This window comes from Cydia splendana, chromosome 12 (genome assembly GCF_910591565.1).
Source record: "Cydia splendana chromosome 12, ilCydSple1.2, whole genome shotgun sequence".
Classification (NCBI taxonomy): Eukaryota; Metazoa; Arthropoda; class Insecta; order Lepidoptera; family Tortricidae; genus Cydia; species Cydia splendana.
Genome location: NC_085971.1, coordinates 4,917,139 through 4,942,654, shown reverse-complemented (window position 1 = coordinate 4,942,654; position 25,516 = coordinate 4,917,139). Strand labels below are relative to the sequence as shown.

Sequence of the window (25,516 nt, the reverse complement as noted above, 5' to 3'; positions counted from 1 at the left end):
CGTCCACTTCAACGACAAGTTTTACCTTTGCGATAAAAGAGTTGCTTTTCAATTACTGGGGACTTTGACGTCCCAAATCACCTAGGTTCCCAACTATGATCCAAATCTAACTCGAATATCTTCGTTTAGGTGTGATTTTTATTTGAATGACGCAGTTCTGAGGCCTGAGGCAAAATATTTATTTTCATAAATGGGAGAACAAAACCAAAAAGAACATTGGTATTCATACATACGTATTGACCATAGTCGTAGTATTAAATTGTAGTTGGGTGGTTTTACGGTACCTATACTGCATTGCTCTGCATAGACCTGTCTCGTACATTTAAGTCTACCTGTTTATCGTGACGGTAAAACGCGACATCCATGATTAAATCAGTATAAAAGTGCCCATGCAGAACCTAAGAAAAATCGTGGCTATATTTACTTTTATAAATGTGGTCATCATGGTATTTGGTTACACTACTAAGTGGAAATAAAAAAATATACAGGTCGTGAAAAGGCACACCGTTCTTTGGGTTCGTAATTCGTACACGTCTTCATCATTCGTAAAACTCTGATTTGTTTAGAAATAGGAATTAATTTCTTGTTCAGGGCCTTACGAGGGTGCAGAGTGTTAGGCTCGGCAACGTGCATGTAACACCTCTGGAGTTGCAGGCGTCCATAGGCTACGGAGACTGCTTACCATCAGACGGGCCGTCAGCTTTTTTGCCACCGACGTAGTATAAAAAAAGTGTAATCCGCAAGAGGCCCAGAAATAATAAGACGAGTTACCTGGGGGTGGCATGCGCGCTTGCGGTGGATGTGAGTGCAGGCGCCAGTGCCTCGGGTCTTGCTTGCGGCACGCGGCGCCGTACGGGCACGGCGCCTGCTCGCCCGCGCCCCAGTCCGCGTCCCGGGGGTGCGCGAACTGAGCCTTGTGCACTGGGTTACGTCTGTTACAAAATACATTTCAACGAGGTTCAAAATCCACCTGTCCATACTAATATTATAAAGGCGAAAGTGTGTCTGCCTGTTACCTCTTCACGCTTAAACCGCTGAACCGATTTAGTTGAAATTTGGTATAGAGATAGTTTGAGTCCCTGGGAAGGACATGGGATAGTTTTTATGTCGGAAATCATCCTTGAAGAGAGTGTAAAGGGGGGTGGAATTGAAAGAGTTAATGAATTGCCTAATAATTGAAGTAAGCAATGCGCGAATTGAATGATTGTTATTAGCATTATTCAGGCACTATACCTACTTTAGCTGCTGTCACTAATTCCACGCAGACGAAGTCGCGGGCAAAAGCTAGTTATAAATAGTTCCAACCGTCAGCAACCCAAAGAAATATGTGATTTGTGTATCTTTGGATTTAGCATATCTGGTTTTATATTGCAATCTAAATGATCATTAATCAAGGCATTAAAATAATACACCTATAAAATGATGGAAGGAAGCGCACTTAAAGACTGCTTGAACTATTAATGATGATGATATGATTGCTGAATGGGTTTCAGACCAATGAATGGTGTATGAATTAAAGGGTAAAAGTACAAAATAACTCAAATACCTATAGCAATCAGCTCCATACATGCAGCGTTCCCGTGGTGGCGCCGGACTCGGCGGCGCCTTTCCGTCTGCTGCTTTAGATGCGCTCTAGAATACGTAACATAAGAAAAGATAATTACACAAGTGGTACAAACAGCAACACTCCTCAGTAAATCGGTGGACCTTGTTGCAAAATATAAGTAAGATGTAATATTAGGTCATTACCTATGAAATTGGCGTTTTGTAGGGAGAATTTCAACGAAACACGAATTTCCATACAATTAATTTTGCGGATATTTTTTTGATGGCTAATTCAAACCAAACAAAATTTTTCCAGTAATTTTTGACACCTTTAAGGTATGTTTTCAATATCTCCATTTCTTGAAAATTGGTACCATTAGAAAAATATAAGTAATTTTAATACTCGAACCGACAGCACATGAAAAGACCTATTTTCAAGGCTTAATTCTGAACACTTAACAATAAAAAATAACAATTAATTGTATGTAAAATCGTTGTTTATTGAGTGCACTGTAGTTTTATTGTAATTGTGTATGTACTTTTGTAAAAAAAAAAAAACTAGGATCAGACTTATATCTATGAACTAAAACGCCAATTTCATAGGTAAGGACCTAATATATAAGTAAAGAAAGAGCGGTAACTCCATACATCAGTGATCTTACCAAAACGCGCGTTATTTCGTAGTCGACATCTAGCGTCAAGTAGCGGAATATATCATCTAATCGACAATAGATGTCGCGGCGAACAAAAACTCTAATGCTCAACAATTTTCAGCTAATATCATAACCGAATTACTCTAAAACTCTATTTTTAACTCCTTCTGCTTCTAATATTAGTTGTAAATTGTTTTAGCAGTACATGTTACGGCAGTAGCGACACTTGTGCCACCTGGTTTCAAGTAGCGGTACTGATGGTACTGATAGTTTCACTACTTGACGTTAGAAGTCGACTATAAAATAACGCGCGTTTTGGTGAGAATACTGATGTATGGAGTTACCATTCTTACACTTACAGCTTGATCAGCCTGACCACAGCTGGGTCCCGCCGCATCACTGGCATCAGGCTCCAGCTTCACCAATAACTCTTTTTTAATGTCCTCCGGCTCCGTCTTTATCCTCTTAACTCCATCGTCCCTTTCTGGACTGTGACTTCTTTTAGGTGGTGATACTGTTGATTCCTGTTCTGTGTGAACCTCTGGTTTGTGTGCATCTGTGGGAGCTGCTGGTTCTTGTGGGTCTATGGGAGCTGTGGGTTCTGGTGGGTCTGTAGGAGTTGTGGGTTCAGGTGGGTCTGTGGGAACTGTGGGTTCTGGTGGGTCTGTGGGCTCTGTGGTGGTTGGACTTGAAGGCCCAATTTGTTGGTGAGGCGAATTCTGTTCATTTTGTTGGTCTGAAAATAATTGGCTATTATAAAGAGGCTGATTGTAAGATTTTAGATTTAGTCTTTGATTTAGACTGCAGTTTAAAAAAGTTTATGTTGAAGGTAAATTTGGATAGTAGATATGTTTGTAAATTAAATTAAGATTCAGTAACTGTTTAGTTCTGTTTTTCATTATTAACTAGCTGCATCACCAAATTGCCAAGAGTGCAATAAAATAGAAGATGTTCATCATGTGTTGATGGAATGTGTCCGCAATGAGGCGCTGAGGAGTGAAATGACATTTATTATATCTACCAACATAGGTAGTTGCAACATCATCCTGGCATCTTATAATCAGACGAGGCCAGGATGATGTGCAATCTATACTTAAATGTGATGTAGTGGTGTAGGTAATACTTCACTACTATATCATTACTATCAGATCTCATTACGGGGGTGAAATTGTAACAAAAACTGTGTGACAAAACCCAAAGTAGTAAAAAAAGACAAAGTAGTTTCACTTACCGAGTAATGATGGTGATTCAGGTCTTCCAGCATTTCCCACTGTCTCATTTAAATCAAAATTCAAAACAGAATCTTCATTATCTTCCTCATTCTTTCTTTCTTCATTAACATTCGAATTAACGTTTTCTGTGTTTAACGTCTGATCTATCTGACTATCCTGATCAGTTTCACCTTTACCCGGGTCAAGCTCTTCTGTGTTTGACACATCAGTCGCTTGGCTGTCTGTTTCTATAGTACAGTGCAACACCTCATACCAATAGGACCCTGGCAAGAGCCCAAATCTATCACCATTGTCAAGTATTTCTTTAGAGGACTTTTTTAACACTTGCTTTTCTTCTGAACCCTTTTTTGTGAAGAAACAGGGGTTTTGGTGCAACTGAAAATTTCGTAAAGTGATACAAATACTCTTTGTTGCCTATAATATTTATTTATTTAAAAAACCTTTGATACAATTCTTTTTCATAATTATGTTGTAATGACGAACTTTTTTTTTACTTTTTGTTTGTTTTCTACAATAATCTACAAGTATGTTTAATAAACTTACCGCCTCTATGACTACACTTGTCCCTGTTATGATAAGATGACCATGGTTTCTCGATATTCGCTTATCTTCGCACTGAAAAAGGATAAAAGGACCTATACGATACGATAATGACTGATGCCGGATGCGTCATCCCTTTATCACGTAAACTTGTTTCTGCAAGTTTATTTATAATTAAGGCGTTTACCAAAATAAAGAAGTTAAATTATTAGTAATTGTGAGAAGAAAGTAATGACCGCATAAAAACATGATGTATTGTAGTTTTTACAAATTAATAACTTACATCGAGAAATTTTCCTCTCCCTATTAAATGTGTTCCTAGAGGTAGCTGAATTTTATTCGGCTCTTCCGCATCAATGCGCACTAATTTAAACACCATTGTCTTTCTTTTCTAAAATACCATACACAACAATAATTAAATCCAATTCTAAGGAAGTAACCTTGAAATTGGGATGGGAAAACCGAGACGAAAACAATACTCTTTTGTAACGAACACTCTTGACGACAGGTGTCATAAAACGTTTAGTTTTCAAACTATTCGTGCGGAAAATTCCGAATGTTTTATCTTAAATTAATTGGTAACCTTGTGGTAATTAGTTATTTTTTTATATTAAAAAGATAAAATACGGTTCAGCAGCATATCATTTAATTATAAGAATATATTTTATTACTAAATTAGAAAATTGTTTTGCTACATCTGAAATCTAAACGCAAAATCTAACTGTCAAATCGTGGGTCGTATCTGTCGTACACACAGGCCACACAGCAGCACAGTCGATGTAAATAATTTTTGCGACCGCAGTTCATAGTCAACAAAATGATGAAGAGTGGTGGGTTGGGGTCTTACCGGCCGTTGTCGGGGCAGCTGTACAAGTACACGAACGTAGTGAAGGGCTGGCAGCAGCGCTGGTTCGCTGTGGACCCCGAGACGGGCGTGCTGTCGTACTATTTGTTCGATGGGCCCGGAGACACCGTGCAGCCTGGGCAGCCTGCTAGGGGAGAGGTATGACTTTCATAGAGCTTCCTTGAGGTTTATAGATACATTCATAATTAGGTAGTTTAATAACTATGATGTATTTCGATATTTTATAAAGTTACTAATGCATTTTTAATGGAATAAAAATTTAATTAATTAGGTATAAATTAAATAATTTATAAAAAGCAATATTACAGACTCTATGGCTCTCCCACTTATTGCCCAACTTACCTATTACAAAAAAAATATGTTTGTCATCTACAGGCACATTTAGCGGCTGCTGTGGTGTGTCCGAGTGATGAGGACTCGCGCACATTCACTCTGAACTGTGCATCAGGAGACATGCTAAAATTGCGTGCCACCGACGCGAGGGCGAGACAAGAGTGGGTGGACGGACTGCGGGCTATTGCAGAGATACATACCAAGGTATGCCAGCAGTAAATCTATAATAATTTTTAAAAACCAATTAAATTGGTTCCTTGAGGAGCCTAAAATTCAATTTTGAAGTAGGTTTATACCTACTATAAAAAAATTCAAGGTAATTTTTTGGCTGACGTAACAATACATGGGTAATGTAAGGTTGAATAACTGATTCAATTTTCATAGGCACTGCCTTTCAATTGGTTCTTATGACCTTTGTTTTGGGTCATCATTTTAAACAGCCTAAACATGTTGCAGTGTGTGTGCTATGCCTCATCCACACACAAGCATAGCCAACGTATATAAGTGCATGTACGTGTTATTTAAGTCATTATATGTCTATACTCGAAGCTAGTTGTTTTCCTTTAACGCCCAACCTCACATGGCGACCCTGCCAGTGCGGCCTTGTGCTGCACTAGGCCTTGGCTAGGCTGCACTTGTGCTTGTGCTGCTTGTCTGTGTATAGCCCAGACATCAAAAGAACTGCGGGGAAGAAGTGGCTCCAGGTCGAACCATGACGAATGACGTAAAATGAAGGAGCCCTACAACCGAAGGGTAGAGAAGGGCTAAAGATAAAGAGATAGAGAGAACTAAGTTATAAAATTTGTAGGATCTTAGGAGAATATACACTTTGTTTTAACTACGTTGTGGCGTACACGAAGAGAGGCCTATGCTCAGCGGTGGGCGACTGAAGGCTAGAATGATGATGATGATGATGACACTTTGTTTTTAGGCTATGGGTGCGAACCCGCCGCTGCAGCCGCGCGAGCAGCTCGCCGTGCACGGTGCCATGGCGTCCGCGCGACAACAACTACAACAAACTGAATTAAGGTACCTTTTGATTTACTGATTGACTAGTTTACTTACCACCACTACCCACCACCACCACCTAAGGACGCACCAGAGAGTGGATCAGCTGCACTCTATTGGCACGAGTTAGAGATTGCCTATTCCAGAGCACACAGTCGCTGTGGCTGAAATCGGTCAGGAGAGCATCATCATCAGTTTACTTACACGATTGGGTCAAAAACGTTCGGCAAACCTGCGTCTTTTCTGTGAACATTAATTACAAACATTAGTCATTTGGTTCCTTTTTAGGGTTCCGTACCCAAAGGGTAAAAACGGGACCCTATTACTAAGACTCCGCTGTCCGTCCGTCCGTCCGTCTGTCTTTCTGTCACCAGGCTGTAACTCATGACCTGTGATAACTAGACAGCTGAAATTTTCGCAGATGATGTATTTGTGTTGCCGCTATAACAAAAAAATACTAAAAATAAAATTAAATAAATACTAGTGGCTCTGTGAGCTGTAGACCTCGCGAGCATATCTTATTGGGCACGATGACAATATAGTAAATAATAAAAAAACAATACGAAAAGTGTAAAAAAAATACAATAAGTTATATCCCAGCCCAGCATATAATTACTGGGGATCGAACCCAGACCTTCTGTGCAAACAAAAAAAGCGAACGTTTGCAAAATACGCCATGATGGTTCTTACTTAAGGTGACGAAATTTAGCTACTCATTCTCAAGTAATAACTAAATATCTTATTACCTCCAAAACCAGCAAAATAAAATTTCTGAATTTTTGGTCATTTAATCTGTAAACATGTCTCTAAAAGAATACACTCTTATGATACCGATACGACTATTTGTTTAAGCGCGAGCTGTCACAACTTTTCCATTTTAAAAAAATTCCAAAAACCGGCTCGACAAATTTTTTTTATCGAATCATAGAATTCGGTTACAAAATTTCACGAGAATCGGTTAAGAATTGCGACCCGTAGAGGAGAACATCCGGACATACAAAAGCAAAATGCCCGAGTCAAAACGTAGACCTTCGCTCCGCTTCGGTCAATTAAGTGGGGCTTCTATTAGAGATTTTTTTTTTAAATTTATTTAGAACACAAACAGTCATAATAAACATATTACATATGTTGTACACAATGTACAGAAACTGAGAGGTGATACAAACAGACCTGGAGGTTCATTAAACAAAATATTAATAAAATAAAAAGGTAGGTAAGGGGTCATCCATTAATTACATCACACGTTTAGGGGGAGGGAGGGGGTCAAGAAAATGTGACATGTTGTGACAAGGGGGAGGAGGAGTCACAAACTTTGTGACGTCACTTTAACTTCATCAGTAACCGAAAATTTATTTAAATTATTTTATACGCTAATATACATTTAAATAACAAGTTTTTGAAACGATAATCGTTTTTATTCGTTTAATTTTATTTCTTAATCAGTTTTGATAAAATATTAAATAAATATTTGCCGATTTCGTTGAAGAAATGTGACGTCACACCAGGGGGGAGGGGTTTGCCAAATGTGACCAAGTGTGACAAGGAGGGGGGAGGGGTAAAAAAACCTAGAAATTCGTGTGACGTAATTAATGGATGACCCCTAAGAACAACGTAGTAAGTAATTTAAGAATACACAAATAAGCATACAATCTCAAGGAACAATGAAAACGGGCCACGCTGTGTAGTAATTGCCACACAAACAGACCCATCCCCAATGCCCCTGAGTGTGCAGTAATAATATATGTCAAAATGAATTGCTACAGTCAGGAATTAGGTACTAAAAGAGTTTACGTCTCACAAGCATTTTTAGACTAGACAAGGAATTATTAAAAGGATCAATATCGAACAAATGTTTATTATAGAACCTGGGGACTCGTCTGAAAAAGGTATGTCTAGCATAGTTCTTACGAGAAAAGCTCACATGGAATAAAGATCTAGGTATTAAGGGGAGACGGGTACAACCAAACGTCACTAATTTTAGAGATGCCCCGAATAGTGAATTTGGCCCAATACCGAATACCGAATATTCGGCCTCTCTCTCGGCCGAATACCGAATATTCGGCATGACATGCGAACATTTTGAGTCACAATTATTATGAAAACTGTTCGCCAACAAAGCACAACGTTTACTAAGATCTAAGATATATTATATTTTTATGTTGAACAGAATTAATGAATGTAGAGTCAATCAAATCAGACCCATGATAAAATAAAATATTTTGTAATCAACAAATGCTCAAAAACGTGCCTTCGTATTTAACTAGTTTTCAAGAATACATTTTAAATATTAAGTATACCTAGTTTATGGTAATTTTTTTGTGTAATTTTTCTTTTTAGGTAGGCGCAACAGATATTCGATATTCGGCCGAATAGTAGACAACATTCGCCCGAATACCGAATATTCGGCAAAGTGGCCGAATAGGCCGAATACCGAATAGTTGCCGAATATTCGTGGCATCTCTAGCTTCTCCTGATTTAAACTTTCACGATTATTAAACATTATCAAACTACACAACGGGACTTAAATACGCGATTAAGTCCCTTTGTGTAGTTTGATAATCTCTAGCTTCTATACAACAAACGTGATTATTTTTGCCGTTTTTTGCGTAATGGTACGGAACCCTTCGTGCGCGAGTCCGACTCGCACTTGGCCGGTTGTTTTAAATCATTCTTCATATAAGTTTAAATAAATAGAAGGTTTTAACATGCCCATAAGGTAAGGATAAAGTACGAAAATAAGTCTTATTATATCCATTTATTTTTGAATGTCTACAGGAAAGTTATGTACCTAACCTTAACTCATATTAGAATATGTTTTTGGCAAAAATTTCATTTTTGGTACAAGCTTTTATCGCTGACTGTACTTTTCTTACAACAGACAACTAATACTCATCGAGACAATTCTAAAAACCCCTAACACAATTAGGTTGCGTTGTTTCATCACAGAGTTCCTACCTCCTGTCTCCATCATCAGATCAGTTCGACAGTACCATATTATTGTATTGTCACCTGAACTACATACAGCTGCCAATTTTCATAACGCTTAATAAAAGCTTGTTAAAAAGGTTTTGAGCCTTATTATACAGTATATGTATGTATGTATATATGTATTATTCCAGTTCATTGTCGTCACCCCCTCTTATCCAATTCCCAAGCATTTTAGCTCCAGAATCCACGGACCCCCTACGTGAACCTAGTACGTCATAAAGACATCAAAATTCAATTTGATATCTGATTGTTTTCATATTTTTTTATTTTTCAGTGACGCGTCCCTCGCGCGGTGTATCGAATCATCAGACTCCCCTTTCCCTCATACAGATCCGGACCTATTATTACTGAAGGTTAGTACTAACTTGAACTACCATATGTGACGTCCCACGGTCAAAGGTACCTTATGGCGGGTATGGAGTTATGCATACCCCAGTAATCTACAATAAATAAGCTATCGATAACACAAAAGATCAACCTTCTAGGTTGCGTAGTTACAGAGATATGATTTTTTGAAAATAATGTTGTGAAATTAGCAACTTTACGATAGAGAAGTTTTAAGTTTAGCCGCCTAAAAAACTATGTTCCTGAAGTAAGTTACATAGTTGACTACAAATAATAATACCTTATATATGTGAGATTAAAAAAATATTGCGACTTGTTCTGTAATGCAAATAGAAACTTTTGATATCGACTGATTTATGTGTATACTAGCCAATCTCTTGAAAATAAAGTTTTATTTCATTTTCACGATTGATTGCAATGAGCTCTCAAGATTTAAATTCTATCTATTAGAAAACGACACTGACAGACAGTTTAAGCAAAAAACAATACCGATTTAGAGGTGAAAATGTATTTTCTGACTTTTTCATATAAAATCACAAAATTGAATATTTTTATTTTTAATGTGACACACAATCAATTTTTCTGAGCACATATGAAAGAAATTCTGTCATTCAAATGAAATAAATCCTAAAAGCCCAACTAAATACTATATTTAACCCCTTATGCCACTTTAAACTTACATAACAATAACAGTATTTGCTCCATACATTTACGAAAAGGTACCTTATGGAAATAAATCTAATAATACATCACTACAAAATATCAATCATATTACAGTTTATCTTTTATGAATAGAAAATATTAATTTACATTAAACTGCCCCAAATTTAATTAGTTCTTCGTCATAATAATCTTAAAAAAGACCAATAATTTGTATGTAATGAAAAGGTACCTTGTGATTAAGTTACATGATGAGGCATGATGATGATGGAACAGTTAGGATAAACTAATAATATTTCGGGGTTAAGATGGTATAAATCGTCTATTTCTTATCAATAATATATTTCGGTTGCTATTGAAGATAAGCGGCATTGAGGTTCAATGACCTCAGATATTCCATAAGGTAATGCGTCGGGTATTGGCATTTTTCAGCAAACCAATGGCTGATTTACTGCATGCGACCAAACCAAATGAAGATTATTCTAGTTAAGAAAGACTTGACGAGAGTAACTTTGGTATAATAGCAGGCTACTTGTATTTGTGATGTCGGTCTATGTACGGTTATAATATTTGCGAGGCGCCCCAACCAGAACTGAAATTATCAAATTAGTTTTGCAGAATGCTAATACAGTTCTCTACCAAACTTCTTTTCCCGTATTGACTAGTTTTTTTGGGAATTTTCAATCTTTTTTCCATAAGGTACCTTTTCTACTAAACTCTGAGACGACATTACTAGGCTTATAACTAACTTATAACAAAAATAAAAACAGGTAAACAAACGTTACGCATTAAGGTTTCAGATCACACAATAAAAAAAAATTGAGCATTTTTTCACCTCTTTACAAAACATTTCATATCTCCGAAACTAGAAACCCTCATAAGGTACCTTTTCCCGTGGAACGTCACATATACTTATTTACTATCATCATCTTCCTCGCGTTATCCCGGCATTTTGCCACGGCTCATGGCAGCCTGGGGTCTGCTTGGCAACTAATTTCGAGAATTGGCGTATATTACTATGGTAACGTACAAAACAAAACAACTGAAATGGAAGTGGGCTGGACATACTATTAGAGGAGGAGATAAATGGAGCAGAATTGTAACACTCTGGCACCCTAATAGAGGGCATAAAAGAAACAGAGGTAGGCAATTTAAAAGATGGTTCGATGAAATCGAAGACATGGCTGGAAGGACTAAAACATGGACCAGATTAGTGCAAAATAAGGAAGAGTGGAGAAGATTGGGGGAGGCCTTTGCCCAAAGGCACACAGACTCGGTTATCGTCAGCGTAGATTAAGGAAAACTGTAAATATAGTATAAAAATGTATTTCTGATATAAGGCTATAAATAAATAAATAACTATGGCAACGCCTATCTGTGGTGACCGCCAGTTGTGCTATATGGACCTCTTTTTAGCTGAAGTGATCTGCGATATATGTTCTATAGCCCTAAGGTGGTCTTCACATTGGACGCCGTTCCGCTGTGCAAGCGAGACATCGCTATATACGTGCATACCTGTCTCGCTAACACATCGGATCGGATCAACGCACCAGCCGGGCTAGCACATAATTGGCGCGACAGTATCTCGCCGCGAGATAGACGGGCGGGGATTTAAAGAAGAAGGTACGTCCGTCTTTAATTAATACAGTTAGAAAAAGACGGGTAGTCTATCTCGCGGCGAGATACTGTCGTGCCAATCATCTGCTAGGCCTACAGTGCGTGTGATAACCGCGATGACTGTTCTTTTTGTGTTCAGGCTACATCAGCGGCGAGCATGCAGTGCCTGCTGCAGTGCCTCGGCATGCTGCACCGGCAGCAACAGTACGCGACCACCACAGGCCTCAAGCAAGACCACGACCATTAATCCCAAGTCTCATGTACGCGATCGCATCAGCAATGACAATCTATACAGGGTGGCCAAAAAATAATTGCATTCCCGTTGCCAGGGAGGTTTTGGGATTATACTGAGCAACTTTTACTATGGGACCAACCGCAATCCCGAAATCGCGGAAAAAAAAATATCCTCGCATAGAAAATGGACCAGCCAACATGTATGAAACTGCCTAATTTTTTTTTACGCGTATTCGGGGTTGGTTCCATAGTAAAAGTTGTTCAGTATAATCCCAAAACCTCCCTGACAACGGGAAAGGCTTATTTTTTTGCCAACCTGTATTCAATTCAAAAATTGAAAATTCAACTTTTTTTGACTGGCAAATTCAGATCCTTTCGGGAAACTTCCTATTTTACTCCAATTAAGGCGTAATTAGAGTGACAGAGTTATTATAGTTGTTCGAAATTTACGAACTTCGATTGTCGCGGTTATAGCCTTGGTTCTTATGTTGGAAGTGGAGGCCATTTATATGGTACGAGTTCCTCGCCTCGAATTAGGGCTCATTTAGATGATCCGAGAACTCGTTTCATTACATTGCGGGTTTTGATCGGTCGGTTGAATTGGACGTAACCAACAGTCCGCAATGTAACTAAAATCTCATGCGAGTTCGTGCGCCGCCGTCTAAATCAGCCCTTATCGTAACATGTGAAAAAGTTTCGTCATATTAAATACAAGGTGCAACAAAAATAGTGGGGATCCACTTAATCACATTTATTCGGTATCGTGTTCTGATTGGGAAACAATACAAGAATAAAAAAAATTTACGCGAAAAATTTTGGTTTGTATGGAGGGTTGGCCGATTTGGGCGATCTGCCCCATAGAGTAAAAAAACTTTTTTGCGCGTCAAAAAACAAATTCTACTTTTTTAAATCAGAGTACCTATCTCCTAGTGAGTATTATATTCTTTGGTACCTATATACAGTATATACCCAGAGAATATGCCTTTAAACGGATCCATCCTGTATATATACTCATATGAGTGATATAATAGATATCGTACATGGGTTTTTTGTTGTCTCCAATAATATGTATCATGATATTTCTCGCCCCAAAACTTACGAGAAACTCGTACTATGTAAATAGACCTTTGTTTAAACACTGCTGTTATTGTGTCAGAGATAAGTTACTAGCAAGACAGTCAATTCTCTTTTTCTCGTAATTGTTGTAGACCTATGACGTCACAGAGCGAGGTTTAGGTTCACAACAAAATTTTGGTTCTGGTATATAGGAATTTATATTGAAGTGTCGAGTAGAGTAAAACTGTTGGCTTAGTATTTATTGCAACTAAGATAGAACTTGGAGAATGTTACTCAGTAGATGACAGATGTTCTATCACATTCCCTTAGTTCGTAGGTAAAATTGTAAAAACTAAATAAATTTTATTAGTAGTTGTAAATGACTATAAAATAAACAAAAAAAATTATTTTCATACCATCGTATAGAAGTGGTATACGCGTTCCTCCGTGAGGGACATAACATACGCAAATGCGACACTGTGATTGGTCGAATTCATTTGTTGCCCACCATTATCCATACTAAAAAAAAGGTGGGGAACAAATAAAATGTGAGACTGTGACAAAAGATACGTAAGACTGTCCCGTTCTGTCAGTTACCCCCACCACTCATGCCAGATCCAGTTATATCCTAGATTCATGATTTCGTACCTTGTCCCAGTGACAATCAATATGAAAGTCGCTAGGGTCCTCATACTAGTCACTGTGACAAGGTACGAATTGGTACTGAAAATAAATTCCTCGACCGTATGATGCCATTTTTAAAAGATTATTTGGTAACTATCAAGCGCTAAAGGCGTATCCAGACTAGTCAATTTTTCGCCAATCTGATTAAATTGCCCGATCGAATCAGGACGGCAAACGCAAATTTGGCTCGCCGATAATGACCGATATTACCGATAAAATGAGGTGCGGACGCAAGAATACCAATTTATGACACCAGTATTTTCGTTCTGGAGCATTTTTTCAATTTAAAGGGCTCTAATATCACCAATAATCAAAAATTGGAGATTGACACCAATTCCATTTGTGATCAAATCGGTCAATTTGATCATCCCGTCTGGATACCGCTATAATATGGTCCAATCTGTTAAAGATCAGCTTTCAAAATTGCGACTGCTATATTTTACACTACTCTTCGCAGTATTTGCAGCCTTTAGTGCGACATAAAATAGTAGAAATTAAATAAAATGGAACTAAAAAAACTCCATACATAATTTTTGCCATGTTTTATAGCATTTTACGTCAAAAATGTGACAGTTACGTAGAAAGTGGCCACAAAAGTGGCGCCCTCATTTCTACAATTTTTGTCGGATTATATTCTTACTGAATTCAGTTTGGAGCAAAAGAGCACGTGAAAAACTGAGTCGTCGATAGTTTTAAAAGTTTGTCGTATCAAATAAAGTCTGTCAAGCCACTTCCGTCAGTAGAAAAAAGCGGAAAATTTAAAAATTGTATGCGCCAAGGGTTATCGTCACATAGAAAATTAGTTTTTCACGCCTTTTTCTACTGACAAAGTTGTTTGACCGGTTATATGTGACGTTCCACGGGAAAAGGTACCTTATGAGGGTTTCTAGTTTCGGAGATATGAAATGTTTTGTAAAGAGGTGAAAAAATGCTCAATTTTTTTTTATTGTGTGATCTGAAACCTTAATGCGTAACGTTTGTTTACCTGTTTTTATTTTTGTTATAAGTTAGTTATAAGCCTAGTAATGTCGTCTCAGAGTTTAGTAGAAAAGGTACCTTATGGAAAAAAGATTTAAAATTCCCAAAAAAACTAGTCAATACGGGAAAAGAAGTTTGGTAGAGAACTGTATTAGCATTCTGCAAAACTAATTTGATAATTTCAGTTCTGGTTGGGGCGCCTCGCAAATATTATAACCGTACATAGACCGACATCACAAATACAAGTAGCCTGCTATTATACCAAAGTTACTCTCGTCAAGTCTTTCTTAACTAGAATAATCTTCATTTGGTTTGGTCGCATGCAGTAAATCAGCCATTGGTTTGCTGAAAAATGCCAATACCCGACGCATTACCTTATGGAATATCTGAGGTCATTGAACCTCAATGCCGCTTATCTTCAATAGCAACCGAAATATATTATTGATAAGAAATAGACGATTTATACCATCTTAACCCCGAAATATTATTAGTTTATCCTAACTGTTCCATCATCATCATGCCTCATCATGTAACTTAATCACAAGGTACCTTTTCATTACATACAAATTATTGGTCTTTTTTAAGATTATTATGACGAAGAACTAATTAAATTTGGGGCAGTTTAATGTAAATTAATATTTTCTATTCATAAAAGATAAACTGTAATATGATTGATATTTTGTAGTGATGTATTATTAGATTTATTTCCATAAGGTACCTTTTCGTAAATGTATGGAGCAAATACTGTTATTGTTATGTAAGTTTAAAGTGGCATAAGGGGTTAAATATAGTATTTAGTTGGGCTTTTAGGATTTATTTCATTTGAATGACAGAATTTCTTTCATATGTGCTCAGAAAAATTGATTGTGTGTCACATTAAAAATAAAAATATTCAATTTTGTGATTTTATATGAAAAAGTCAGAAAATACATTTTCACCTCTAAATCGGTATTGTTTTTTGCTTAAACTGTCTGTCAGTGTCGTTTTCTAATAGATAGAATTTAAATCTTGAGAGCTCATTGCAATCAATCGTGAAAATGAAATAAAACTTTATTTTCAAGAGATTGGCTAGTATACACATAAATCAGTCGATATCAAAAGTTTCTATTTGCATTACAGAACAAGTCGCAATATTTTTTTAATCTCACATATATAAGGTATTATTATTTGTAGTCAACTATGTAACTTACTTCAGGAACATAGTTTTTTAGGCGGCTAAACTTAAAACTTCTCTATCGTAAAGTTGCTAATTTCACAACATTATTTTCAAAAAATCATATCTCTGTAACTACGCAACCTAGAAGGTTGATCTTTTGTGTTATCGATAGCTTATTTATTGTAGATTACTGGGGTATGCATAACTCCATACCCGCCATAAGGTACCTTTGACCGTGGGACGTCACATATTATGTATATCGTATTTTATGTAATTATGTAAAGTAAGTTTATAAATTCCACGTGTACCTACCTAACATTTTTTAATGATCTTGTTTTTTTTTTTGTAAATTAGCAAATTTTATTAAAATATTTTTAATAAACCTTTGTCCTAATTACCAAAGAGTTTTATTTATTTATATCCTCATTGCTTAGTCTATAGTTTTAATAAACTTCATTTGTTCTTTCAAACATTTCAAATCATGAAATCAAGTCTTCATGCAATGTCATTTAATACAATAGTATTTTCCATCTTTTAAAATACCTAATATTCGATAAATTCCTACAATCATAATTCTAATAGTGTTTCATACTGAAAACCTAAGATGTGTGACCAAGAATTCAGGACTCTCCGCTTTGATCCCAGGTTTCCTAACCAGAATCAGACACAGTGAGTGACCCAATCGTGCTTGTTTATGTTATATTTTGTAGCAAACTTTTCGTGGAACTTAGGTATGTCTTCGATGAAGGAAACATCGTGACGAAACTCTTATAAGTAGGTACGACAATCAGGTCTTGGTTGCTTTCTTGAGCAAAGTCAAATTCTAGATTCTTAAAGACCTGTGGCAATTCTTGGGAAAAGGTTGCCTAAATCGGACCTAGAAGGATTACAGTGAACATCGAAAATCGATATTTCATTATCTACATCTAGTGCTTTTGCACATTGAGCGTGCCGTGCAGGATGACTCATATTTTTGGAATCATACCTACATTACAACTCGCACATTCAGTCTATCTATATAGCCAGTGCTCATGCTCTACTATTACTTTCTCTGTTGCATTTTATAGGAGCGACGAATCGACGTTACTTTTTTCTCTATCACTCGAATAGATCATGCAGCTAGAGCCCTATGCATACAGCCTGGCAAAAAAGTGTAGAAATTAAAAATTTCTACTTTTTTGCCAGGTTGTAATATATCTTCGATCTCAAACTACGATTTCAGTGCATGCTACATGAACTACTGCGACTACTACCGCTGCAAGCGGCTGCTCGGGGATGTGGACGACTGCAAGATCTTCAAGCGCTACTTCGAGACCATATGCCCCAACTTCTGGATCGAGCACTTCGATGAGTTACGGGAGAGAGGGGCGTTCCCTGGACGCATATAGTCCGCGTATACACGTCGTTAATACGTCTCTCGTGTACCTAGTGCTATAACTTCGTTTTAATTTAAATTCTTGTAACTAACTAATGAAATTAAATTCAAAATTATTTCTTACATTTGCAATTGAATTATTCGTTAGAAGGCCTGGTTATATAATATAGCCGGTCAAACAACTTTGTCAGTAGAAAAAGGTGCGAAATTCAAATTAAAAGGGACGATACGCCTACGCGCCTATATTTTTTTTTATTTGCCGCATTTTTATACTGACGGAAATGGCTTAACAGGCTAAAGCTATCACTAATCTAATGAAAATCATTATCGTTACTTTGTTAGAAAAATGATCGATAGATAGATGATCACCACTATTTTTTTGAACTGGTAACCCTACCACAAAAACGTCAAACAAATGTTACTTGTGTTACTTAAATTTAGTTCGTTACTCGTCTTTGTTATCGATATTATTTCCCAGGTTTTTTATTGCTTTTAGTTGTTATTTATTTATTTAGGAAATGTATAAACTAGTGCGCATTGATACAGAGGAGCCGAATGAAATTCAGCTTCCGTCAGGAACGTATTTAATCGGTAGAGACAAATTAATTGGAGTAAGTTTATCAAATTATGACAAGTTTTTATTATTTATATGTCCTCCCATATCTCGGGACCATGGGGTCCCGGACCTTTGGGAGGCATGCGTGGGGCCGAAGCCAACACCGCAGAGGCCCTGGCAAGTTTGATGTCATGTAGAATGCCTGCTGGAACCCATTCACGTACTGCAATAGATATTTTATTGTATTATTTTTTCATTCCACACGCATCTTGCTACATTAAGTTATTTACTTACTTAAAGTACTAAAATATAAATAGCATACAATTAATTCATAGATCAGAAATATTAATTGATAAAAATGTCCTTTACCTTTTCAGTTCGACGATAAACGGTTATCTTACAATCAGGGTCTCATAATCGTTAAAGAGGATAGCGTCACTATAGAATCGGTAAGTAAAGAAATACTATAAGTACCTACTGCATGTAACTTTCACGATTTGGATACCATCACCCACACTGTTAACTATCCATCGGTGGACCTTACTACAAAAGAAATGTCCACCGATGAACAATTAAGTGTGTTGCTTTTTGTACATTCTTACATTTTTTTCAAACTAAACTGGGCTTAATAGTGTATGTGAAATGTTGAAACAAGTGGCTTTGAAATTGCTTTGTGGTAAGTCCCATTTCCAGTTAAGTAACATTTTTATCTCATTTTTGTTTCAGTCGCAACGAAAAATATACCTAACAAAAAAAGGTTCCAAAGAAAAGGATATATTAAATAAAACTTTCAAGACAACATTAGAATTTGGTGACCAATTTGGGTTTTTACAAAACTCCTATTGGTTCGAGTTACAAAGTAATGAGCCTAGTCAAAGAGCATTAAAGGAAATAAATGTAAATACTTGTGAGAATTCAGCACACTTTACAAAAGAATCAGTGGTTCCTAAAAGTCCCTTAGACAATGACAAGCCAAGGAAGAGAAAAAAAGGGGAATCTGAGAATTATATAAATGGGAAATCAAAGAGGAGGAGGAAAGAAGAATCAGATGAAGAGGTGTCTGATGAACAGTCCAGTCAGGAGTTTCAGAGTGATGAATTGGTAATATTTGTAGTATCTTGTTCTTCTTTTCACTGAGCAAACCTCAGCTCTTTGGACATACATGCGGAATGTGTCTCTTTCAGTCCCCAAAAATTAATACAAAGAGTTTTTATTGTAACCCCACATCAATTGTAGTCAGTAGACCCTAGTCTAGTAGGCATACTACTAGATAGTAGTATCTGCATGAGCTACCAACTTTAATAATTTTACAAATAGAGTTATGCTACACATTGCTTTACATTAGGGAATGTAAACCGGTTTTTATTTGTATGACATTTCAGTTAATAACTGGTTGTAAACCGGTGTTTAGTGTTAGAAATATATCTCTTCTGCGTCTACTTTTATTGCTAACTGCAATGTTTTGTTGCAGAATGGTTCTATGGAAGAAAACAGTAAGCCTGTCTCAAAGCGTGAACGATGCGAATATGGAGGAAACTGTTATAGGTAATTATACTAATTATAACACAAGAGTGTGCAGAGGTTGATTGATACACATTATTTCTTAAAATTAAACTAATTTATATCTGTATTGTAACTGGCGTGACAATTGTCGGAGAGCCTAGGTCCATTCCTCTATTTTCAAGCACTAATAGGTTTAGCCCTATTGTTGGTTACTGTTAGCACAACACCACCCCCAACCGATTATCTCATTGCGCACCTGACTCGACAATGTGACCGCGCTCTGCATTGTTAGTGAGAAAAAAGACCCAGGCTCTTCAAAACAGAAATCGTAATATTAGTTTAATGTTACTATGTCTCCCTTCAGTTTAACTTCAATCATTAAAATTGTTAATCTACTTTACAGCCTGCGCGCACTCCGCCCCAACCCTGCGCATAAAGAACACATAGCCCAGTACTCGCACCCGCGCGACGATGATTGGGGCACCAAAAAGATATGTCCGCAGGGCATCAGGTGTGAAAGTCGGGACGCGAAGCACTTCAGGAATTACAAACATCCGACGGAGTATATTAGGGTTAGGAAAAATCGACCAGGAAAAAGTAAGTGACATTTAATAATATTGTACAGTTAGTAGTAGTTGCGCGTTTAAAAAAATAGGTTGAAGATGGCATGTTAATGAAGTGACTCTCTACAGCCAGGCCTCCGTCACACGCTCAAGGCCACACGCTATATGCCTACGGCTCGGCGTATCTTCGACGATACAACCGATAGAGGGCCGCCGAACGCCCGCCTCAGCGGCCGCACCGCATTGCACCGCGCGCTTATGCTTCGAAATGCCGAAACCACGTAATTATTGTGCAGTAGATGGGTGAAAAAGTAAAAAAAAAACAAAGGAAAAAGCCTATAATAAAAATTCATCTTTTTATGGCGGGCTAAAGGTCCCACCTGAAAGTTTAATAATTATATTGAAGGGTTAGAAAAAGTATTTTTAAATAATTTTGACGACGTAATAATTAATCGGCCTGGTAGCACCGTATTACAACTTTTAAAAACCGTTGATTTTCCGTTGCTTTGCTCCTGAATATTTATTAAAATTATTTACGCGATTTAGGATATTTTCAACTACGTATAAAATTTTAATAACAGAGAATTCCGAGAAGTAAAAAAATTATAAATCATTATATTAAAACTAAAACATATTTGATTGGCAACATTCGTTTTATTACAATAATCATCATAGGTAGGGTAGCTACAACCCTAGCGCATTCTTACGATGACGCGTTGGCACGTGACTCGAACGGCGGGCAACACAGTCTCGACTCTTTGTGCGCGTAATTATGGTACATTTCTTCTTGTCCTGAGCAGCAGGTATTATTATTAAGAGCGCTATTACATTTCGGCGTTGAGCGAGTTTAGGTATTTTACGCGCTGCGGCAGGCCGTGCGAGCTCAGTATGCCGATCCCTTCTACCACACTCGCACTACAATGATGGATTAAACATTCTTGATCCTTCGCGAAGCATATTGAAATCAACCATAACAACACTAACTGTACTTAACTTTTAAAGTTCTAAAACTGTTATTTGGTAAGTACAAAAATACTAAATGCAGTGCAAATGTACATAGGGGCTGTTCATAAATTACGTCATCTATTTTTGACGATTTTTGACCTTCCCCACCCCTCAAATCGTCCAAAAATCAAGCTTCGGATGAATCTGTTTCCTCCTACGTCATGTTACCATCATCCGATGTCCAGACCCCCCCCCCCCACTCCTCCCATTTGAAACGACGTAATTTATGAATAGCCCCATACTCGTACTTATGAAGGTATATTACTCGAAAGAAATTATAGGTACCTACTCGCTTATTTACATGTTTCGTCATTGCATTTGGTACCTATAGGTTGTAAAGTTTGTATCAACGAGGGTTTAAAAACGAACTGGTACTGAGGATCTGATGATGATTAAGGTGGTCACGGATACCAATCAACCATGTAGTAACATGATTAGGCTCGTTTGATTCGTCTCAACAAGATCTTTGACACTGAAGATACACAGGGTCTGATGATGGAGCTGGAAGGTGGCCACGGGTACCAGTCTATCATGCAACTAAACCACTTCGTGTTTAGGCTCGTTTTATTCGTTTCAACAAGATCTTTGACACAAGATAGTACTCAGGGTCTGATGTTGGAGCCGGAAGGTGGTCACCGGTACCAATCAACCATGCAACTAAACCACTTCGTGTTTAGGCACGTTTTATTCATCTCAACAAGATCTTTGACACAAGGTAGTACTCAGGGTCTGATGATGGAGCGCGAAGGTGGCGACGGGTACCTGTCTATCATCATCAGCTCCATCATCAGACCCTGAGTAGTATCTTGTGTCAAACATCTTATTGCGACGAATCAAACGAGCCCAAACACGAAGTAGTTCAGTTACATGGTAGACTGGTACCCGTGGCCACAGTCCAGCTCCATCATCAGACTCTGAGTACTAACTTGTGTCAAAGATCTTGTTGCGACGAATCGAACGAAGCCAAACACGAAGTGGTTTAGTTGCATGGTTGATTGGTACCGGTGACCACCTTCCGGATCCATCATCAGACCCTCAGTACTACCTTGTGTCAAACATCTTGTTGCGACAAATCGAACAAAGCCAAACACGAAGTGGTTTAGTTGCATGGTTGATTGGTACCGGTCACCACCTTCCGGATCCATCATCAGACCCTCAGTACTACCTTGTGTCAAAGATCTTGTTGCGACAAATCAAACGAGCCCAAACACGAAGTGGTTCAGTTACATGGTAGACTGGTACCCGTGGCCACCTTCCAGCTCCATCATCAGATCCTGAGTACTATCTTGTGTCCAAGGTCTTGTTGAGACGAATCAAACGAGCCTAAACACGAAGTGGTTTAGTTGCATGGTTGATTGGTACCGGTGACCACCTTCCGGCTCCAACATCAGACCCTGAGTACTATCTTGTGTCAAAGATCTTATAGAAACGAATAAAACGAGCCTAAACACGAAGTGGTTTAGTGGCATGGTTGATTGGTACCGGTGACCACCTGCCGGCTCCATCATCAGACCCTGAGTACTATCTTGTGTCAAAGATCTTGTTGAGACGAATCAAACGAGCCTAAACACGAAGTGGTTTAGTTGCATGGTTGATTGGTACCGGTGACCACCTTCCGGCTCCATCATCAGACCCTGAGTATAATCTTGTGCCAAAGATCTTGTTGAGACGAATCAAACGAGCCCAAACACGAAGTGGTTTAGTTGCATGGTTGATTGGTACCGGTGACCACCTTCCGGCTCCATCATCAGACCCTGAGTACTATCTTAAGTCAAAGATCTTGTTGAGACGAATAAAACGAGCCTAAACACGAAGTGGTTTAGTTGCATTGTTGATTGGTACTGGTGACCACCTTCCGGCTCCATCATCAGACCCTGAGTACTATCTTAAGTCAAAGATCTTGTTGAGCCGAATCAAACGAGCCCAAACACGAAGTGGTTTAGTTGCATGGTTGATTGGTACCGGTGACCACCTTCCGGCTCCATCATCAGACCCTGAGTACTATCTTGTGTCAAACATCTTGTTGAGATGAATAAAACGAGCCTAAACACGAAGTGGTTTAGTTGCATGGTTGATTGGTACCGGTGACCACCTTCCGGCTCCATCATCAGACCCTGAGTACTATCTTGAGTCAAATAAATACATATAGAATGTCAGGTCGTTTCAAATATTTTTAATCCTGTCCGGTAGTTTATTAAACTGTACCATTATAAATTATAATACTATAAAAACAGTGCTAGGATCAAAGTCTCTCGTTGCGGTTTACACGCACACAGTATAGCGTTTTACACGGCGCCCGCCGCACACAATGATAAAAAACCTCGTCGTCGCCGTTGAAAATGTGCGGAGCCGACCGACACACGTCCTGCCTCTACAAGCTCTGCCGCGGCACTGAGCTGGCGCAGCGCGCGTCATCGGTAATATAGAGTAGTTTTCAAAAAATTGCCAAAAAATTATAGTAGAATTTCATAAACACTAATGTATACCAACAGTATAAGCAAACGTTGCAGATTGCTTGAGTATGAAAATGACTTCGATATTAAGTAGATTTTCGTAGGAATTGACACTTGTTTCGGAGAGAAAATCGAGTTCGTTTTACTTTGATTTTCTCTTTCTCAAAGGTATGTAGGAAAAATATAGTTTGATATGCCTAAAGTACAGGGTATTAGTAATACAAAATAGCCAGGTTTAGCAGAGTAAAATTCTCAACATTTCCAAATAAGAGCTCGCCATTCAGTGCTTCACGGGGTTTTTCGGAAACGACCATCAGAAAAAAAATCATTACTAATTTAATAAGTCCTTTTTCTAATATTTACAACGATATTTATAAAGATAAGAAGACGCTTTTACTGGAACAAGTACTCATTGTTTCTAATAATGAGCGCAAAGTCCTGAATTTCGTCGACTAGTATCATCAATTTTGCATTATTTCGACTTTTCTTGTAAGAGCGCTCTTAAGGTTCTGTAGGCTATTATAGCGTAGGTATTTTTGCTTTTGTTTGGGAATGAGGTATCTGTTACGTAGTAACTATTTATTAATCTGTGCTACAACGCTGCCGGTAGTTCCTAGAGAGTAACTTCATTATATCAACCAAAAAATTCAGTCTAGTTATACTGTGTATTTTTCCTTTTTAGATACCTCGGACTCCGATTCTGACAGCAGCCAAGAATATCGCACTGATCGCTTGCTGAGAACCAAGCGGGAAAGGAAACCTCCGCCTAAGGAAGATCTAGATCTAGAAGACCTGGAGGGCTCAGAATCTGAAGAAGAAGATCCTTTCGCAAGTGATGGTAGTGAGGACTGGACGCCTGAACCATAGACCTAGTAGTGATCGTTTTAAAGCTTTAATGTTTTTTTTTTTAGTTTTTTTTACGCGCCAGACAGGAATTAATTATGTTTTTGTGATTGTTTTTCACCTTCAATTAGGTTTTTATACAATAAAAGTTGTGATATTCATTTAGTTTAATTAATTTTAATTTGACATAGGTACCTACTAAATTTTATAAACTGTACTTAATCTTAAATAACTACGTATCATATCATGATATCAGCATCAGTCACATCATGAAATCGCTTTCTGTCATCTTTTGAAAGATGGCCATAAACTCGGTGCAAGGTGATGTTAAATAAGATAGAATTTACAAGAAACACTGTCACGTTAATTTAAAAAAAATCCTAGCGGAAATGATGCCCAGCGGGGCGACGGTCTCTAAACGCTCCGCCGTCGCACCCAGACCGGCAAAACATAATTGCAACCGCAACACGTCACGTCAGGTAAACTAGTAAAACATGACTGGCACCGCAACACGTGACGTCAGCTAGTAGAACCCTTCATCCTCGTCATGGTCGCGCTCCCACAGGTCGGGCCGGGGCAGCAGCAGCGGCGCGGGCGCCTCGCCGCCGCGCACGCGCAGCGCGTACACGGCGCCCTCCACCTTGGCCACGTGACGTCAGCTAGTAGAACCCTTCATCCTCGTCATGGTCGCGCTCCCACAGGTCGGGCCGGGGCAGCAGCAGCGGCGCGGGCGCCTCGCCGCCGCGCACGCGCAGCGCGTACACGGCGCCCTCCACCTTGGCCACGTGACGTCAGCTAGTAGAACCCTTCATCCTCGTCATGGTCGCGCTCCCACAGGTCGGGCCGGGGCAGCAGCAGCGGCGCGGGCGCCTCGCCGCCGCGCACGCGCAGCGCGTACACGGCGCCCTCCACCTTGGCCACGTGACGTCAGCTAGTAGAACCCTTCATCCTCGTCATGGTCGCGCTCCCACAGGTCGGGCCGGGGCAGCAGCAGCGGCGCGGGCGCCTCGCCGCCGCGCACGCGCAGCGCGTACACGGCGCCCTCCACCTTGGCCACGTGACGTCAGCTAGTAGAACCCTTCATCCTCGTCATGGTCGCGCTCCCACAGGTCGGGCCGGGGCAGCAGCAGCGGCGCGGGCGCCTCGCCGCCGCGCACGCGCAGCGCGTACACGGCGCCCTCCACCTTGGCCACGTGACGTCAGCTAGTAGAACCCTTCATCCTCGTCATGGTCGCGCTCCCACAGGTCGGGCCGGGGCAGCAGCAGCGGCGCGGGCGCCTCGCCGCCGCGCACGCGCAGCGCGTACACGGCGCCCTCCACCTTG

The 25,516-nt window shown here is 39.0% G+C and overlaps 4 protein-coding genes across 6 annotated transcripts in view; 3 read left to right on the top strand and 1 right to left on the bottom strand.

Annotated features, from left to right (window-relative positions):
• The window catches only part of LOC134795346 (aprataxin and PNK-like factor), a 122,182-nt gene extending 117,735 nt beyond the window's left edge, over nt 1-4,447 (bottom strand). For 2 of the 3 annotated variants that reach the window (XM_063767168.1, XM_063767169.1), the window contains exons 1-6: nt 4,254-4,446; nt 3,974-4,045; nt 3,430-3,805; nt 2,558-2,934; nt 1,547-1,632; nt 772-932 (exon numbers count right to left, since the gene is read on the bottom strand). In XM_063767168.1, coding sequence (XP_063623238.1) covers nt 772-932; nt 1,547-1,632; nt 2,558-2,934; nt 3,430-3,805; nt 3,974-4,045; nt 4,254-4,349 — 1,168 coding nt within the window. In that variant the 5' untranslated portion in view covers nt 4,350-4,446. Of the gene's footprint in view, nt 1-771; nt 933-1,546; nt 1,633-2,557; nt 2,935-3,429; nt 3,806-3,973; nt 4,046-4,253 lie in introns of all 3 variants that reach the window. The other variant, XM_063767167.1, reaches the window with a different exon arrangement.
• A 275-nt stretch (nt 4,448-4,722) lies between these two features.
• LOC134795352 (oxysterol-binding protein-related protein 11) lies at nt 4,723-12,080 on the top strand. Its single transcript, XM_063767179.1, has 5 exons — nt 4,723-4,973; nt 5,211-5,372; nt 6,100-6,197; nt 9,439-9,517; nt 11,926-12,080. Exons 1-5 carry the CDS (start codon nt 4,788-4,790, stop codon nt 12,031-12,033), a joined length of 633 nt encoding a protein of 210 aa, XP_063623249.1. The 5' UTR covers nt 4,723-4,787; the 3' UTR covers nt 12,034-12,080.
• A 4,286-nt stretch (nt 12,081-16,366) lies between these two features.
• On the top strand, nt 16,367-17,392 carry LOC134795766 (cytochrome c oxidase subunit 6B1-like). Its single transcript, XM_063767703.1, has 2 exons — nt 16,367-16,563; nt 17,117-17,392. Exons 1-2 carry the CDS (start codon nt 16,499-16,501, stop codon nt 17,280-17,282), a joined length of 231 nt encoding a protein of 76 aa, XP_063623773.1. The 5' UTR covers nt 16,367-16,498; the 3' UTR covers nt 17,283-17,392.
• Nucleotides 17,393-17,701: 309 nt separating this feature from the next.
• On the top strand, nt 17,702-24,359 carry LOC134795339 (uncharacterized). Its single transcript, XM_063767157.1, has 6 exons — nt 17,702-17,880; nt 18,203-18,274; nt 18,552-18,926; nt 19,297-19,370; nt 19,732-19,925; nt 24,032-24,359. Exons 1-6 carry the CDS (start codon nt 17,788-17,790, stop codon nt 24,214-24,216), a joined length of 993 nt encoding a protein of 330 aa, XP_063623227.1. The 5' UTR covers nt 17,702-17,787; the 3' UTR covers nt 24,217-24,359.
• The last annotated feature ends 1,157 nt before the right edge of the window (nt 24,360-25,516 follow it).

What these genes read in the sequence shown, in the direction of transcription:
- LOC134795352 (XM_063767179.1), top strand. Translation starts at nt 4,788, where the DNA reads ATGATGAAGAGTGGTGGGTTGGGGTCTTACCGGCCGTTGTCGGGGCAG. An exon ending in GGCAGCCTGCTAGGGGAGAG is followed by an intron (nt 4,974 to 5,210) that starts GTATGACTTTCA and finishes TGTCATCTACAG; the next exon opens with GCACATTTAGCGGCTGCTGT. An exon ending in CGGACCTATTATTACTGAAG is followed by an intron (nt 9,518 to 11,925) that starts GTTAGTACTAAC and finishes TTTTGTGTTCAG; the next exon opens with GCTACATCAGCGGCGAGCAT.
- LOC134795766 (XM_063767703.1), top strand. Translation starts at nt 16,499, where the DNA reads ATGTGTGACCAAGAATTCAGGACTCTCCGCTTTGATCCCAGGTTTCCT. An exon ending in CCTAACCAGAATCAGACACA is followed by an intron (nt 16,564 to 17,116) that starts GTGAGTGACCCA and finishes CTACGATTTCAG; the next exon opens with TGCATGCTACATGAACTACT.
- LOC134795339 (XM_063767157.1), top strand. Translation starts at nt 17,788, where the DNA reads ATGTATAAACTAGTGCGCATTGATACAGAGGAGCCGAATGAAATTCAG. An exon ending in TATGGAGGAAACTGTTATAG is followed by an intron (nt 19,371 to 19,731) that starts GTAATTATACTA and finishes TCTACTTTACAG; the next exon opens with CCTGCGCGCACTCCGCCCCA. An exon ending in GAAAAATCGACCAGGAAAAA is followed by an intron (nt 19,926 to 24,031) that starts GTAAGTGACATT and finishes TTTCCTTTTTAG; the next exon opens with ATACCTCGGACTCCGATTCT.